The 19,409-nt window shown below is 40.7% G+C and overlaps 1 protein-coding gene across 6 annotated transcripts in view; it reads left to right on the top strand.

Annotated features, from left to right (window-relative positions):
- LOC145987634 (uncharacterized) overlaps nt 1-19,409 on the top strand; it is a 529,186-nt gene that overhangs the window by 99,546 nt on the left and 410,231 nt on the right. For all 6 annotated transcript variants that reach the window (XM_083122088.1, XM_083122085.1, XM_083122086.1 and 3 more), the window contains 4 exons: nt 5,010-5,292; nt 11,247-11,427; nt 14,333-14,636; nt 17,980-18,071. In XM_083122088.1, the coding sequence (XP_082978214.1) occupies nt 5,083-5,292; nt 11,247-11,427; nt 14,333-14,636; nt 17,980-18,071 (787 nt within the window). In that variant the 5' untranslated portion in view covers nt 5,010-5,082. The remainder of the gene's footprint in view (nt 1-5,009; nt 5,293-11,246; nt 11,428-14,332; nt 14,637-17,979; nt 18,072-19,409) is intronic.

A 19,409-nucleotide genomic window follows, 5' to 3' on the forward strand; every position in this document is an offset into this window, starting at 1 on the left:
TCGAATTTTAGTAGAAACAAATTATAAGCTGCCTTTGCTCGTGTACAGTGGGATCCGTGAGTATTACCGTGCAAATTCTCCATGACTATTTTCATTGATTATTCTCTCACAAGTGATGGATTTTTATGTATGCTGAGGCAGAAGTTGTCAACAGTTTGTTTTGAGTTTTCTTTTAATTCTTGAAGCTCTTATTGGGTCAAATAAAGTGCACGAACATGGTGATGGATAATTTGCACGGTAATACTCGTGGATCCCACTCGTGAACAATCAGGATTGAGAGTTCTGTCCGTAAGGAATACGATTGCCTCGTCCTTAAAAGGGTGGGATTAAAATAACTGTGACGGCGCTTCCAAAGACTTCGGGGGAAGCGTAAACAGTGTCATTGATGTAGGACCCACACGTTGTGTGCGAGAGAATTCCCGACATAGCGAGGCGCAAGAGGAAGACAAAAATTCAACCAAACCAGATGAGAAAGACATGTTTGTACTTGATTCTAGCAGGGAACAGTAGTGCCAACATTTTCAACTGTGAATTCTGTATTAAAGATACCCCTCTTCCAACAGTTCTAAAATGTTAATGTTTTCAAAGCATTGCATTACATACATACCCCTCCCCCCAACGTGGCTATTGTAAATAAACCTTTGACGCACAACGCCACAATTACGTTATTTTGGCTTGTTATATTGGAAGAATTTCAGCCACAATTTACGTGGGTTTTTGTGCAGGGTTGGCAAAATATTTTTAAAAGAAAAATAAACATATTTTATGTTTTAAACAAGTTTTAAAATGGTTTAAACAGTGATTTAATCAACACATAGTTCTGTATAAATAAGACGTTTACAACAGAGTGTCAACACTTATTAAGAAGAATGGTTGATAATGAGTCTGTTAAACATGCAAGGAAAGACTGAGTTTCTAGTTATGTAGCAAACACTTGACTAACATCTTACAATTACTATTTACTGTACTTGTAAATTTCGCATGTAGGCTGTTCGACAAGGTTACACAATTAACTTAAACCTAACTTTATTTGTCAACAACCTAAATACATTCGAATAATTGCCCTTCATTATTATGCCATAATTTATTTATTGATATTAAATTTCGAGTGTAAATTTTAATTAATGTATAAAGTTCAATAAATGGAAATATGGTTACAAGTCAAATTGCCGGGATCGGGGCATCACAAAGATTGAGAATCACTGCTTTAGAATACATCGGAAACTTTTTTTTTAAATATTCGAGCGCATTTGGAAGGCCCGTAGCTAGAATTAATCTCCAGGCTGGAGGGCTCACGGATTATCAGGTGGGGGCTTTGTAAACCAAGTCCATTTTGCAAAGGTTTAACAGTCTTAAATTAATGTAAATTATGTGGTGGGAGGGGGGTCACTAAAGTTTAGAAATATCACACAAATACTACATTTTCCCTATATCTTTTAAATTATCTGTATATATATATAGGAAGGCCAAGACGAAGATGGAACGATGACGTTGAGATGGATACCTTACTACATACTCCATGCTACGTTTGATGATAGATATTTAAATCACAAAAGAAAATATGGGCAATATTCAATCATAGTGCCTAGTTTACATCCCCCCTCCCCAGCCGAAACAATAAAACTCCCCTTCGTTCCCAAAACTTGGGAGCTGTTGACCTTTGACGCAGATGCGGAGGAAATTTGAATGATGACATCAAAGTCACAGATTTCTGTCTAAATGGGAGGTCGCAACAGGGGAACAAAGGTACAGATAAAGAAGCTCACCTTGATGGAACTTTCTGAAGTCTAGAGTAGAGAATCTCCTAAATACTTGCCGCTACTTACACTTCTTATAAATAAGGTGAACGAATGTAATAGCTGGTGTTCATACTGTTTGAATTTATCCTTCACCAAAGTTGTGAGGAAAATAATATCTGCTGTCTACATTTTCACTCTTCACTGCAAACAAATTACACAAAATAGTTTTACCTAATGTCAACGGGGCTGCCTTCACTGCCAGGGGGGATGACGACAGTTCCAGGGGGGGCTCAGATCCCCTGGCCCCTGCCTGGCTACGGGCCTGGCATTTGGACAGAAAGGAAATAAATATGCGTCTTGTATGAAATGACAGGTACATATTCGGTAGATCGCAGGTTTGAATCTCTCACATTTTTCATTCGCTCTCTAGGTGAAAATCTAGGATTGTACCTTTCATTTAGAGGCGACAGCCGCTTCCGTTCAGTATTACTCTCATTCCATGTACAGTGGGATCCATGAGTATTACCGTGCAAATTGTCCATCACCATGTTCGTGCACTTCATTTGACCCAATAAGAGCTTCAAGAAATAAAATAAAACTCAAAACAAGCTGTTGACAACTTCTGCACCAGCATACATAAAAATCCATCGCTTAAAAACCACATAGGATGTAAGAGAAAAATTAACGAAAATAGTCATGGACAATTTGCACGTAATACTCATGGATCCCACTGTACTATCTCACTTCCCGTCGATCGACATAAATTCAATCAAGGTTACAAATGTTTACATCCATGTCCATATATTATTAGAATAATTCAATCAAGAAGACTTAAGTGGGCAGGCCATGTGGCACGAATGGGAGAGGAAAGAGGAATTTACAGGATTCTTGTTGGGAAACCTGATGGTAAGAGACCTGTAGGAAGACCAAGACGAAGATGGAGGGACAACGTTGAGATGGATCTAAAGGAAACATGTAGGGATGGAAAAGAATATATAGATCTTGCTCAAGATAGGGACAGATGGAAGGCTTGTGTTGCTGCATCTATGAACCTTCGGGTTTAAGAAGGCTAGAGAGCTAGTTAGTTAGTTTGTTACAAATGTATATTTTATCACTGGGTCATCCAGTATCACCATCTGTAGTAGCCTTTCCGCAATACGGTCAAAGTTTTTCCATAGGAGACTAGTGGCGCCATTCGCAATAGGTGGACGGAGTGAAACTACGATTCGGTGTGTACTTTGGCTCAATCAACCGCGAGTCTGTATTTCCTACATGCGAGTTTTTCTGAAGGTGGTTGCACCGAGTGGTGCGTTTGTGAAGCACGAGTGGCTCGACGAATAATCCGCAAACGGGCCACTCGGTAGAGTCATAATTCGAGCGAAGGGGCGTACCCTACTATTCTACTGCTCGTGACGAAACGCTACACTGCTCGACATCTGTTGACATTGTTTGTAAGCTGCACCCACACGTTGGCAGCGGACGTTCTTCATTTGTCATTTCGGAATGACAGAAGCTCTAGCATCTAGCTTGAAAGGTTCCTTGTGATTTCAAACGGAATGCATCGGCTCCCCGTAAATACACGCGTCATGTGCCGCCTGTGTCTCATTGTAGCTACTTTTAGCGCTTATTTTTAACAGTTCGTTCCCATTCCCTTTCCTGACCTAATTTCAAAGGGGCACGTTTCAAGAAGCACGTTTACAACCGACAGAGGTGATCGAAAAATGAAAGGATTGATCTTGCCCAGGATAGGAACCGATGGAAGGCTTGTGTTTCTGCAGCCATAAACCTTCTGGTTTAAGAAGGCTAGAGAGTAAGTTATCTTGTGGTATTCGCTAGCAGCCAAAGGTTGTGAAACACTCGTACTTCCCTGAATAAATTACATGTCTGAATGGAGTGCTGTTGTTGGGATGCTACGTTGTCAAACAGCCACCAGTGTTGTCATGTCGCTGTATATACTGCATATACGAAACTAAATCTAACAATACTCTGGAGACACTGTACATACAACTGAATTCAAACTGGCGAATGTTGAGGGAATCCGAAACAGGAAACTATGTCGTGCTCGTGAACGCATGCGGTGCAAGCTTCGCATCCGTCAATTGTGGGAAAAAGGACAGCTTGCTCTGCGACGACATTAATGAGCATTTCTACACTCTAATTTCTTCATACAGGAGAAGTATTTATTTTACACGAGAGCGCTCAACTAAACTTATATTAAATTTCTTGGATCTGAAGTGAAAGGAAGTAATAATTCTTTTCCCACAATTGACGCATGCTTCTCTTCAGATCCAAGAAATGTAATATAAGCTTAGTTGAGCGCTCTCGTGTAAAATAAATATTTCTCCTATATGAAGAAATTAGAATGTAGAAATGCTCATTAATGTCGTCGCAGAGCAAGCTGTCCTTTTTCCCACATTTTACGCATGCGCAGCATGCACCGCATGCGTTCACGAGACGCCTCTGCGTGATATACTGAAATGTCAACTGTCAGACCGTCAGCAGTGTTGCCAAATATACTAGAGTTGAGCTGGGTCCCTTGAATGTGCCTCCTCTCCCTGTTACTCCAAAACGAGAGCCAATCGAACTTTTTTGTCATTTCCGTGTTCAGCATCTCTAGATTAGTAAAGATTGCTATTTTCATTTCTGTAACCAAATGTGTGTAGAACAGTGTAATTTTGCCGATTAAGTTTTCAGTTTAGCGACTGTTTTAAACTTTGGCGAGTATTTTATTAGGAGCCAAACGGCGCCTACACTCTGCCACGGTATTCTCTGGAGCAAGCGAACGAACTAAGACTCGAAAGGGCTCGACTAATGAACACGTAAGAATAAGTGAGTGCATGGAGGGGAAAACGCGGCTGCAGCTACCAACTGTTTGCAGCAGAGCGCTCTGTTCCACTCACTCGCTTTCGTCTCTTCTCTAGAGTTACGAGCGGGCCTTGCTCCATAGATTCCCGAGACAGCGTGTGAGTGTGAAGCAGTAGCGTGCCTTACATTATCGAAAGGTGGGTTACGTGTACTTTCTTAGTAGCTAACCCTAATTTTCTCATCTTTTCCTGCCCTTGATGTTTTTTTTAATACAGGGCTAAAGGAGAGGTTATGACCCCCACCAACCCCCACTTGGGCACGCCGCTGGTGTGAAGGTCCAGTTTTCAGCACTGGCTAATTTTTAATTGGAGTCCAAACTCCAGTACCCATAATTTTTAATCCGATAGTAGGTTTAGCGCCATTATGCTAGGGTTGGCATCACTGACTGTTTTGTTTCTCTTCCAGGACGAGAGCGGAGCAGGAGCTCGTGGGCGACCGCTACAGGGTGGCAGAAAACAACAACCTCGTCCACCTGACGATGCACCACGTGAACTGCGACGATGCCGGCGTGTACACCCTCATAGCGAAGAACGCGGCGGGGGAGACGAGGGCGGGGGTGGAGCTGCAGGTGGACGGGGGAGGGCCGCTCGATGCGCCGAAGTTTCTGCGCAGCCTCAACGACCTCGCCGTCAAGGTCGGGACAAGGACTCGATTCCTGGTGGAAATCCGAAGCTCCACGAGTCTCAAGGTACAGTTCCTTAGAAATATTCTACACATTTCTTTTACCATTTCACCTCAAAGTCAGTCGCGTATATAATCCATGCAGCAAATATAGGAGACGAATGTTACTGGTACGTACAGGGTTAGGCAAAAGTCAGGTTACATAGGTGAATAGCCACCACGGTCGCCAGACCTAACACGCATTGGATTTTACTTGTGCGGAAACTTGAAATGTTGTTGTGCCTTCCTGTGCCATAAACTATAAGGTGAAAGAGTTATGGCAACCCTTGCACATTGCAACATCCATGATTTCACAATGGACGTTCGATAGTTACAATCCCGACTTGGGCATCAGTGTTCTTTTTGAGCGCCCTTCATCAGTTTTATCTCGCACCTTCATCGTCGCGAGTTGCCAAAAGGGGAAGATAAGCTACGTTAAAATAACATGAATACAAACTTGAAGTTCTATAGCCGGACCCTGTGGCCGAGTGGTTACACATCACGCTGTGACGCCAAGGGTCCAGGGTTCGAATCCCTCTCGAGCTTGGTTGTTTGTGAAAGTCCATTCATCAATTTCATCATTTCATTACTCATCCCTATCTTCGCAAATTAGCCAAGATGCACAAAACGCGAAGTAAAATAAACTAAATCAATCAATCAAATCAATTGAATTTATATACGGGGACGTGTAGGTTTACCTACACACTCTCACAGTGTATTTAGCAGTGTGTTCGTGGCATTTTATAAGTCTGTGATTGCGTGCACTATACATACAGATGAGCCCATTGTTATTCGGAAAGGATTTGCAAAGCTCAATATCCTTAAGTTCTAGTTCTTCAATTGGGTCCCTCTATTTCTCAGATCTGCTGAAAGCAGGGGAGACATATTTGGGGAGGGGGTTAGCTTTGGAGAGGAGTCCAGAGCTTTGGCCCCAGCTTTGCCATGGGGCCACATTTCTTGAGAGGCTGTGTTGCCCATCTGCTTGCAAAGTCGGAAACTGGAGACTGAAGATAATCCCATTGCGTGTGAATAGAATTTAGAATATTTGTGCTCGTGGCACATATTTATACGTTTGTTGGAATACTCTCTTTGTTGTTTTCAGTTCAGTAAGGTGGTAACATTGCTGTTTAACACAAAACTGTGGCTTATTCAATCATAACTTTGTTATGAATTCATGAAGAAGTTGTTTATTTGAAGTAGTTGAATATAACCTATGAATTATAATAAGTTTCAAATCAACAACACATTGAATTTTGATCTTGTATTCTAGTTCATATTCATGTTAAAAATATTTTCAAGTAATGATAAATTTTGTACATTTGTGTGAATTTTGTAAGCAATAAAAATTAATGATTTTATACTGCCATCTATTGTCGAAGAATGCAAGCTAACAACGTAAAATCGTTCTGAAAGTAGATCGGATTTACGTGTGGTCATGAGCGTCGAGAGGGGGGGACAAACCGGTCCGTCGACACTCCCCCCCCCAAGCGTTTTAAAAATTCAGGAAGATTGATATTTTTATTGTTTTTTATTGTTGATAGCAGAAATAATGCTCAGTTTAATTAGTATTTGAACAGAATACCAAAGTAAAAAGCTGCGTCAGGTAGAAAAAATTAGTGCAATATACAGAACAAGAATTTTTTTTTAAAATTCTGCCATTAATTCATGGCATACAATAAATGGTTCTATAGTTTTCAAAATTCCAAAAATTACAGTTTTATGTGAGAGGTCACAAGACATAAACTAAATGACTAAACTTTCCACCAAACTTTTGTTTGTAAATGTTAGCAACAAAATGGAATAACTGTTTTTCAGTACACTAACTGTATGAAACGTAAAGGAAAATAATAATAAAAAAACAATTGTGCTGAATATCCATCAGTCTGGTGGATCGAGTAAAAATCTTCCCAGGGATATAGTAATAATAATAATAATAATTGGGAAAAATGTATAGTAGTTATTATTGTATAATGACAACAATAACCATTATTATATTTTCTACTGTTTGTTTTATCAATGGTCTGACCATCTAAAACAAATCTGCCGACGTGATAGGTATAATAATACTGGGTGAGTCTTTTAAAAGAGGCCCCGTGGAAAATGTGCTCCTTGCTTGTAGGCAACCCTGGTACACCGAAGAGAAGAGCGGGGCAGAGAACAGTCCAGGATATGTCATGTTATGTCATGTTGTCGAATATGCTTGGCACCGATATCCTGGACTGTTCCCTAACCCGCTCTTCTCTTCGGTGTACCAAGGTTGCCTACATGCAAGGAGCGCATTTTCCACGGGACCTCTTTTAAAAGACACACCCATTATAAACCGTACTATTCGTACTGTAAGCGTGTATGTAAATTTTTGGCGCCCTAACATAAGCAAGGCGTGCACCAGTCCGGTCCTCACTCGCAGCGCAGCTTTTAAAAGCTTATAGTCAGACGAACACTATTGTATGGAAGACATGAACCCAAGGTCAGATTTACACCTAGTAGGCCCCGTCTTAAAGGTGTACGCAGAACTGCCCTATTTCAATATCCGGATACCCTTGCATTTCCTTTCCTTTATTTTGTGTTTACTTCAGTCTTTTTACTTCACTTGTCAGCGATTTAGACTGAGTGTAAGTGTACTTGGGCAGAGATATATGTTTAGGTCCACCTTGCATCAGGCCCGCACCCAGGGGAGGGACCATGCCCCCCCCCCCCCCCCGAGCCATGAAATGTTTAAATGTGAACCTATAAAAAGCTATGAAAATAACATCGACGATTTTTCAACGATGTAAAAATTTCAATTTTGTCCTTGCATAAATGAATGTGTTTGTTGTGTAGAGAGGATGTCTCCAGAAGTCTGAAGTCTGCGATGTTACTCTTAGTTTTGTAACCACACAAGGCTACCAGGTGGAAATGTCTCTCTCTTTTTTGGATAACCCAGCCCGCCACGACCTTTTGTAGCGGGCTTTGGGTTAATTCACATTTACATTTATTTATTGTAATAATCATTGCTAATGCGAATAATTTCATGTATAAATAATATATTATTTTCTAAACATAGAATTATCGTGGCTATTCAATGGTTCTGATATACGAAAATAAAGGAAATTTAAAAACATTTTTAATTTGCGAAACTCAGAACTATCCGAATACTTCTGACCAGTATCGGCAATTGGGTGCCAAAACTGGGGGAGGGGAGGTACATTTTCTCTTGGTAGACAAGCATTAAGAGGCCATAGTACGGGGAAAAGTGGTAATGAAGTCGGGGGCAACTGCCCCCAGGTCCCCGGAATAGCTGCCACTATATATACACACAGAGCATTCCCTGACATTCGCTACGAGACTCGGTGGCAAGCTCCCCGGCATCAGCGCTTGTCTTTCCCGGTGAACGGGTCCGCGACAGTCGCTAGAGTCGGCTATTAGAATTACAGTTTTCATATTGTGTACTAACCTTGACTACAGAAGGTGTTGAAAATGATGTCCCTCTGCTGCAACACATTCCTTGCATCTCCCAAGGAAATTGGCATTTACACGTGAAAGTTCGTCTACTGTAATTCTCCCGATGTCTCGTAAAATACTCTCTTTTAACGCACGGATTGTCTTTGTATACTTCATTTTGCCTATTATTTTCCACTTTTATTCATAACTGATCCTGTTACTCTAAACGTTTTTACGAGGTTTAATATAAGCTACTGTCGCGGACCCGTTCACCGGGAAAGACAAGCTCTGATGCCGGGCCGCTTGCCGTCGAGTCTCGTAGCGAATGTCAAGGAATGCTCTCTCTCTCTCTCTCTCTCTCTCTCTCTCTATATATATATATATATATATATATATATATATATATATATATAGAGAGAGAGAGAGAGAGAGAGAGAGAGAGAGAGAGAGAGAGAGATCTGGCCCCTCCTTCAAAAAAATCCTGGACACGGGCCTGCCCTGCATTATAGCTCTGCATGGATTTCATCAATTCCTATTCCCACCAGAAAGCCAGGAAGAAGTGTTCCCAACTCTTGAGTTAATGAGATAACATGTACTTGTGTGTTTTTATCTAACTATACACATGAAAAGAATGCAACACATTATTGAATCAGAGAATTAAGATTAAATTCCTCAGATTTATTTCAATTCAACATTATTATCTTAATGATTTAAGATTCAAATTTGGAGGCATTAAGGAACAACCCCCGCCCCCCATTTCGACTGTTTGATCGCTCCCGCTACTGTCGTCAAAGCATTTCTTGTTATCGCAGTGGAAATTCGAAATGAACGCCATCTTTCCAGGTGGTTGTAAGCTCAGGCTGTAAATCCCCTCACCCTTCCCGTCTTAACTAGAGATGCGCGAGCGTTAACATTGTGTTCAAGGCTCAGAAGAACAGATTTTCCAACACCTTTCGAATCGCCGTTGTACACTCACGGGCATATCTAAGTTGGAACGATACCATTTGCTTTCAATTGGATGTTGCAACCCAGAAGTGTCTACATTTTTAAGGCACGGTTTGTATACACAAAAAAGATTACACTAAATATAAAAGCTAGTTAGACGTACGGAAAAACGAATCGTATCAGGTTGCAAATGAAGTGCGACAGTTGGAAGGGCACAAGAAAGCTTTTATCACAACGAACGAGCTATCAGTTTCAAATTCGAAGGGTGCAAAGAGACTTCATATCTGTTGCAGAAGGTTGCTGTAGTAATCACTGGATAAAAGTAGCATTCTTTTAGCCTCGCATTTGGCTCTGGGCCTTTCGAGTTGTTTCGGAGTCCCACGTGACGCTCACGCCTTTTCACGGAAGTGACGTCATTCCTTCTTATTTTAAGATTCTGTACCCTCGGTGACGTCACACGCCGAAGTCGAAGTAGCAGCCACTTGCTTCCTGGAAGCTGACGCACGCGTGGTGTTCAGTTTTAAATCACACGGAAACAAATGAAAGCATTCATACTGTGCCCGTTCCGAAAGTCGCACGAGTTTAACGCGTTAAACGAGTTATGGTAACTGACTGTCCCATAAGTGCTTCCGTGAGTTTCATTATGCTGTCCCAAAAGTCGCATTCCCTGCGTTTCGTGCAAGAACGAGATTCACCAAACGTACGGGCCAGGAGGCTGGTTTGTTTCGTGAGAATCGTCTGCTGCTTGCGGACAACGTGCATGCTAATGGATTCAAACTGCACTAGTTCGGAAAATGTATTATAATTTTTACAGATAGCGATATGAACCAACATGCACAAGATGAGTATGCCTTAACCGTTCTTAGAATGTGATTAAAATGAGTAACGGTGTCCACAGTAAAGTTTATTTTTGCCATAAGGACGTGCCTTCCGTTGGACGCCGTGTGGAAACTTTCTCTAAACAAAACGCTGCGCCTGCGCTTTCGCCTAGTGTCCCATAACTCTGTAAAATAACTGGTTCCACCAGATTCACGAGCCCAGTTACTTTCGTTGAATGCGTTCGTTTCGTTACGACTTTCGGAACGCACGCACTGAAGTGCGAGGCCTCCCCGATGACGTAATGTTAACGTCATCAAGGAGGTCCCAAATTACGCGATACCCGGTGGTGGCAGGTTCGAAGAACCACTTTAAACTGTAAGTCCAGTCCCCATAAGCCTTTACGTGCATAAAGTGGATTTAAAAGGAAAACTCACTCATACTGAAGTCGTGCACCCTATATTCGTCTCCATGTGTAATGTGCTAGGTAGCGAGAGGTCCCTGATTTGAACCCTAGATAAGCCATGGATGAATCATTGTGTGTGTCCTATCGTACCTTTCATCCGATGACCATTCAATCCTCATTGTCGCGATTAATCCAAGAATCTGAGGATCAATGTACCGGAAATATCATCACTCACCCTCATCTTCGCAAATTAGCCAAATTGGCACAAAGAGCGAAGTAGAAAAAAGCAAAATCAATGAATCAATCAACCGTACATTGGGGAGAGCAGAAAATACCTTTTCACCATTAACTCCAGCACCTGCATTCTTATGACAGTTTTATTTCTATTTTGGCAGGTCTCTTGGTACCGCAACGAGAAGCGGGTTGAAGATGGCGACCGCTTCCATCTCCTACACGAGGGCAACTTCTTCTGCGTGGACGTCGCCCCCGTCACTGTGGAGGAACAGGGACGGTGGACCTGCGTGGCGGAGAACCTTAGCGGAAAATCCAATTGTTCCTCCTACCTCAATGTGCTCGGTAAGGAATTAGAACGAAAAAGACTATCGTAGGACTTGAATTTACTCTGTAGAAGTCTAATTCTCTCCTCTCTTTCTTAATTTCCACTATATTACTAAGAACAATGTTTGAAATGAAAGTAACGTTAAGGATTTATTGCAATGTGATATCTCGACTTACCTGACGAAAGTCAATTGAAGGGCTCGGGGATAAAACATTGTGACATTTTGGTCATTATTGAGTTTAAGCAGACTGGTTGTTAGAAGATGTACTGTGTTTTCGTGTTGTTTACCAATTTCACAAACATACAATGAATCCAATGCAAATTGCATGACATGAAGAGTACACGCGAAAATTGGAGGATGGTCCTTTTTACTTTGTAACTCAATAATGACCAAAATGTCACCATGTTTTACCCCACTTCGACGTAGTACATCTTGGACTAACGAGGCTCTGGCGTCTGTGCCTACGGCCAGTATAATCCTTGTAGGGCTGCGTGTGTGTTGTCCTGTGTTTTGTTCTTACGTTATAACACCATTAAGCCTTGTTTCCATGATATGGAAAACTCAATATGCTGACCAAGGCAGTATTTTATTATACATCATAAACTAAACGTAACGTTTCAACCTTCTAGCAAGGTCTTTTTCAGACTCTGCACCAAGTACAAATGTAACAAGGTACAGAAAGGGACGATATCTCGGGAATTATGCGTACATTTTTCTTCGTAGACGTGAAAAACTGCAACTTTTATTAATAATCCAAATCCCATTGAATGTAAACATATTTGTAAATTCCCTGAGGCAAGTTTTTTCCACAGTTTAGCTTTTATTTTTATCGAGAAGGGAAAGAAAGCTGCGTGGAAAATAAAACACTTTGTTAGTGCCCTTTGCAGAACAATCTGACATACGGAAGATTATTGCAAGATATGATATCTTGAAGTTGATTAGTTAATGAAATTGCGTACAATTTACAATTCTTCGTAGATTAGTATATCCCCTAACATTTGTGAATCGTGTTTGTAGATGTATTTCGAGTCTGAATCCTTTTTTGTACCTTGTTACATGTGTACTTGGTGCAGAGTCTGAAGAAGACCTTGCTAGAAGGTTGAAACGTTACGTTTAGTTTATGTTTTATAATAAAGTAAATTTCTGCCTTGGTCAGCATACACGTATTAGAGTTTTTGTTCTTACGTGTGCAACGTCCCCCCCCCCCCCCCCGGTTGTACACCAGTCGTCAGAAAGTTAGTCCGCTACTCCTTTAGTCGGGAACATGAGAATCTTTGCAAATCATCAGGGCTTGCTGGGTAGAAAAGAAACACAACACAGCATTCGAAGTTAAACGCAATTTTATAATCACTTTCTGCCTGAAGAGGAACAATTCTATAGCATATTAAATCACATCACAATCACTAAACACACTTGCATATAGAATTAAAGTTGAACAAGACAAACGTAAATACACGAAAGTTTCTGTACTTAATTATTATTTCCGAGTATAGCCAGAATGAAACGAAAATAATTACCAGTTACACTATTCGGGCATTCCATTAACCGTTACCACGTTTCTGTTGATTTCTCACCTTCACCTGTTTTCTAACTGAGTCTGTCGTCAGGTGAAAAACATTCAGGTGGGTTCACATCCTCTGCTTAGATGAGAAAGTGACGTCAACACGAACAGATTATGACGTATTTATAAACATATATACAAGTTCCAAACACAACTATATCAATCTAACTATAGTTGTCTGTGACAGCTTGCACATTATTTGAAGTAACAAACATTTTATAAATCTTAACTTCTTACAAATATAAAACCTTAAACTCTCAGGTTCGTTACACGTGTGTTGAGTGCCCCTTACAGCCTCAGCTTTTAACCGAAGTCAGAATATTTTAATATTTTAGTTACGACACGACATTACAGTTGTTTATTTTAGTTCTGTTAACCTAAATGAGAATATTTTAATCTTCCAACGTTACAGTTAATGTTACTAGCAGTGATGTGCGTCTACGCGTAAACAACGATAGTCTACATTCTACACGGAGACTATTTATACACGTAGATTACGTAATCTATGTAAAAAACATGGCGAAAGGTGATAACTTAACAAAGGGCGCCGTGGAATTAAAAGAAAATTATACTGTGTACGAGTTGCTGATGTGTGAGGAGAACTTTTCATACTCTTTCTTCTAAATTCGAACAATTTCTCACCTAGGAAGAAACCTAACATAAGAAATATTCTAGTGTTTTATGGGGAAAAGACCATTTTTGCCTCACCACTGCCATCTGTTGCTGTTTTTTGCATACTACTTATTTTCTTCCATAGTTGATAATAGAAGAGAAGATAAATTTTGTTGGAAATAGGATACTTTTCATTTCGTTTGGAACCAATATAGTTGAAAATGTCACTTTCCTTTCATGAAACCCTTGAAAATTAATTTTAATGCACTTTAGATTGTCTACGTAATCTATGTAAACTACAACCCAATGTAATCTACGCGTAGATTACGTGTAGACAACGCATGTAGACGTAAACTTATAGTCTACGGCACATCACTGGTTACTAGTTACATTTTAGTTCAGGTAAGGTGCTTGAGCCCGTATAATGTGACGGGTGCAAAATAGCCTAAGTGCTAACGCACCCAAAATTACAAATTGAATCAATCAACAATGTTTTACCCTCGAGCCCATGAATTCAAGCTGGGAAGTGTTTCTCTAGGTCCATACACAGAAAGCCCAATTGGTACCAAGTCCCAAAGCCAGAATTTACCTCAAGAGGGATGGAGTTTTCCCAGTAAGATTTGTTTACCGGTATCAGTAATGTTTCTGCAACATTGTGTATGTTCTAAAAATAACTTTTCGAATTTTGACCGTTTCTTTTATTGGCGTGTGTTAGAAACAGGGATAACTGTGGTTTTCCTCTTTCCAGTGCCGAAGGCGTACAAAGCCCCGGAGTTCCTGGAGGAGCTTCGCGCTATCCTGACGGAGCAGGGGACGGTGTCGCTGGAGTGCAAGGTGATCGGCGTCCCGACGCCCATCCTCAAGTGGTACAAGGAGGGCCGCGAGATCAAAGCAGGGGACGTCTTCGCTCTGACGGCCAACGTGGACGACCCGACGTCGCTCGGCACCTACACGTGCGAGGCCCTCAACTGCATGGGGAAGGCTGTCTCCTCCTCCAAGGTCCACGTGGTCGGCAAGGGCAGCAGGGAGGGCTCTTTGAAGCCTGCCGACTCGTAAGTAGGATGTCTACAATGGAAACAAGTACGCGTGGCTAAGGCCGTGTACGAAAGGTGCAAGACCGTACCTGAAGCGAGCATCCTCCGAGTATGGTCTTGGAGTGCGGTTTTAAGTCGTGTACTGGAAGTGTTGTCTTTCGCATTGCATTTCGACTGCAGCGCCAAATACGATCAGTAGATAAAACTGAGTGCTCGTTGTTTTCCTTGCGTTTTAAACACTTATTTTTCACCATAGATATCACATAGCACTTTCAAATGTTCGTACATATACATTTCCACACATTAGAAGAACTATAACCAACAACTTGTGGGCCCATTACGTATGCGCTCTGTGTCACTGGCTTTCTACCTCCGTGATTTTAAACAAATGAACAACGAGTGCGAAAACCACGTGACCTAGTCACCAACCATCTGCACTGCGAGCTGTGCACTTGCGTGATTCTGTTCTTGGCGGTTTCGAACTGCACTAGATGACGTCACTTCCGCCAAGCCTATACTTCAAGTCTGTACTTTGTACCTTTCGGACAGAGCCTAAGAAATCCTATTGGTTGAACCGTTGGTTGCTGTGCAGGGATGTTGCGCGTAGGAATATAGTGCATGCGATAAAGCCGTGCCACTGAATGTAGTCCGGACACTTCATGGTTGTAACGATTCTGTTGAAAGCCAATGGGACTGTGTGATTGTACAGTGGGATCCATAAGTATTACCGTGCAAATTGTCCATGACTATTTTCATTAATTTTTCTCTTAAATCCTACGTGTTTTGAAGCGATGGATTTTTATGTATGCTGGTGCAGAAGTTGTCAACAGCTTACTTTGAGTTTTCTTTTAATTCTTGAAGCTCTTATTGGGTCAAATTAAGTGCACGAACATGGTGATGGACAATTTGCACGTTAATACTCTTGGATCCCACTGTACATGTGTTCATTTGATGCCCGTAGCTATAATTGTTCCCCAGGGAGAAAGTGGGGGGGGGGGGGTGTAAACCAAGTCAATTTTTCCAACAGTATTAAATTAAGGTAAATTATGTTAGGGAGGCTCATTAGATTCGTATGAAACTTAGGTTTTTCATACAAATCCTACACTCTTGTAGTGTTAATTAACGGCTGATGACGTCATCTCTTATTACACACTCAAATTATTAAATTGCCCTACAGCAGTGGTATTTAAACTATGCTGCGCGCCTCCCTGGAGAGGCGCGAGAACGTCTGATAAAAATATTTCTTTCTGAAAGTTCAAAATGTATTCATGAATATTTATAAATATCTTCTGTATTTTTGTAACTCACGTCAGTGGTCCTCGGCAATGTCATATCCCATGTTTTTGAACTGAGACAGAAATTGTACTCGTATCTTGTAGACGCAAACCATGTCATGTCATGCCTTGCCAAAACTGGATTTTCAACCATGCCAGTGATCAAGTCCAAATACAGATTCAGAGTAAATATCCAGAATGATATGCGTCTCGCTATTTCCAAATATGTACCCCCGTGCGATAAACGTGTGACGCCAAGTAAGCACTCTACATTCCACTGACTTTGCTAAAGATTGCAATATGTCTGTTATTTACATCTATTATCGAGTTTTATTTACTGTCTGTATTATACTTTTTTTCCTCATGATTCATGAAAGGGATACAAGCAATGAAAACATTAGTTGTACAGAGCATTCCCCGACAGTCGCTACGAGACTCGACGGCAAGCGGCCCGGCATCAACGCTTGTCTTTCCCTGTGAACGGGTCCGCAACAGTCGCTTATATTAAACCTCGTAAAAAAGGTTTAGAGTAACAGGGTCGGTTCTGAATAAAAGTGGAAAGAAAAATGGGGAAATAAAGTATACAAAGACATCCGTGAGTTAAAAGAGATTATTGTACGAGAAATCGGGAGAATTACAGTAGACGAACTTGCACGTGTAAATGCCAATTTCCTTCGGAGATGTCAGGAATGTGTTGCAGCAGAGGGACATCATTTTCAACACCTTCTGTAGTCAAGGTTAGTACACAATATGAAAACTGTAATTTTAATAGCCGAATCTACCGACTGTGACTGACACGTTCACCGGGAAAGACAAGCGCTGATGCCGGGCAGCTTGCTGCCGAGTCACGTAGCGAATGTCAGGGAATGCTCTGTACTTGTACCAGCAGTAAATAAACACACGAAGAAATCTTGTGTTGGTCTTTCATGGTTACGTCACATGTATATTTGTATTATTATTGAGGGGAGGCGCTTGCAGATTTTGACAGCGGAGGGGAGCCATGACGGAAATGTCTTTGAAAACCCTTGTCCAACAGTACAAATGTCATTTGTCATTATTACAGGATTAGGTAAAAGGACTATATAAAAATAGAGATATGAGAGTGCTAAACAAGTATATACTCATTATTTAATTTTGGTACATAATAAGTCTTTCGGGTGTGTGGGGGGGGGGGGAGAGGTTCGGACCCCCTAAATATTCCTGTCCTTCAAAGCCGTATGATCCAAATATAATCCTTGTCTTGCAATAAGTTCAGAGGAAATTACACAACAACGGCTAAACGAATATATTTTTCATTATTTCATTTAGTATAGTATCTACTTGAGCCCGACCCTGTGGCCGAGTGGTTAGCACATCGCACTGGGGCGCCAAGGGTCCCAGGTTCGATTCCCGGTCGGGCTTGGTTGTTTGTAAATGTCCTTTCATCAATTTCATCATTTCATCACTCATCCCCATCTTCGCAAATTAGCCAAGAGGCACAAAACGCGAAGTAAAATAAACTAAAATCAAATCAAATCAAATCAAGTATAGTACTTGATAACTTTTTCGGGGGCGGGGGGGTCCGGACTCCCTAAATACGTCCTGGGTTACTAGTTATACTAGTGGCCTAAACTGCATTATTGCAGAATTTATTTCATACTTTTATTTAGATTCTGTAATAAACATTTTTTTTGTTTTCTTCCAATGCTAGCAGCATCAAATTGTCTTGTGTTGTATAAGATATGGTATAATTCCATTTATAATCCTTGTAATCAAGGGATCCAGGATTCGATACCCGGTGGAGGCACATTGCCCAGTGGTTCGGATATCATTTTGAACTGTAGATTCAGTCCCGATTAGCCTATCTGGACGGAACGTGGACATAAAAACCAACTCAAACAAACAAACAACGTTTCTTTTCCGTGTGTAGGCTTACTTCAGCACACACTTTTACCAAGTTTTATCTATTCAACAACTATAGTTTTAGAGATTTGACACTGAGAGGTTTGCATTATGGTACAAAGATTTAGTACTTATATGCTAAATGTAAATATGATGATAAAATTGTAGGTTATTGTGGTAATACTAGTAACAATAATTTATTGCAGCTTGCAACCTAGTGGACCAGCCCCCGTCTTCGGTGAAGAACTTAGGAACGAAAAACTCAAGATTGGCGACAAATTGATGCTATCTTGTCAAGGTATGCTACTTAATCTCATAACAACAATTTATTTTATTTTCGTAAACACTGAGCACTGCTAATCTTCAATCGGCTAGATGCGTTCATACAATTGTTATACAATTACAGAGAAATTGTAATAGAGTATAATTATTAGTAAAAGAGAAAATAGTATATCAATCAATCAGCTTTCATTATTTTTTTGGCACACACAGGATGTTTTGTCGTGCAAATAATTTTGCAGGTTCCCAAGATATAGAAGTGTTCATTTTAAGTGTTCTATACATTGTAATACTTTGTACGCAAATGCAACTGTATTATATTATTTATTATCTAAACGAGTGTTGTATAAGCTGTTCATTATTTATTTCATTAAAAAAAGTTGAATGTTCGCTTTAGGAAATGAAGAAAAATCTCCGGAGGGTAGTGGTTCTGAGTTAGGTGAAGGCCTAGGAGGAAGAAAATCGGGTAACAGAGAAAATTAGATCAATACTTACGTATTCTCATTACTTATGTAATTTTCTCTATTACCCGATTTTCTTCCTCCTAGGCCTTCACCTAACTCAGAACCACCAGCCAACACTGCGAAAAATGTGACATTCCTTAATAAAAATCTGTCTGATAAAAAGGTGGTCACTTGTCAATAATATCCAATCCGGTGGGTGTGTGTGTTGAGTTATAGGCGGTGTATGACTAAATCTAACCGTAGCGGGTTGTAGTTTAATAACAGACCACCACAAACGAGAGCGCTGTGAAAGATTTTAGAAAGCTTTCCAGAAAATTTGGTGGAAGCTTTGGGTCATGACTTCGTAGCCCTGTGCTGTACTGCCAGGGGCGTGTTTAAGGGGTCTAGGTGGCCCGGAACCCACAAAAAGAATTGACAAGAACTAAAATAAGCAAAATTCTTGTGTGCAGTTTGTTACATCATGTGAAGTTCATTTAGCCGAGCTTAGACGAAAATGGGATTCGATTGGGAAGAATCAGTTTTGTATTTACAGTGTGCACAAAAAATAATGGACAATAAAACCAATCAGGAATTTCATTTTTCATTAGCAGGGAACAACGTAATTTTCTGTTTCCTTATAAATCTCCATTTGTGTATTTATTTTTTACATTATTTTCCTTCGCAGAATAGCTTTTTAATACAACTTTTCGTGATGTTGCCAAGAATCTAGATAATTAATGTATCCTGGTATGTATGTGTCAGAGGCGTCTCGTGAACGCATGCGGTGCATGCTGCGCATGCGTCAAAATGTGGGAAAAATGACAGCTTGCTCTGCGACGACATTCATGAGCATTTCTACATTCTAATTTCTTCATACAGGAGAAGTATTGATTTTACACGAGAGCGCTGAACTA

The sequence above is a fragment of the Lepisma saccharinum genome, chromosome 5 (assembly GCF_977018435.1).
Source record: "Lepisma saccharinum chromosome 5, izLepSacc3.1, whole genome shotgun sequence".
NCBI lineage: Eukaryota > Metazoa > Arthropoda > Insecta > Zygentoma > Lepismatidae > Lepisma > Lepisma saccharinum.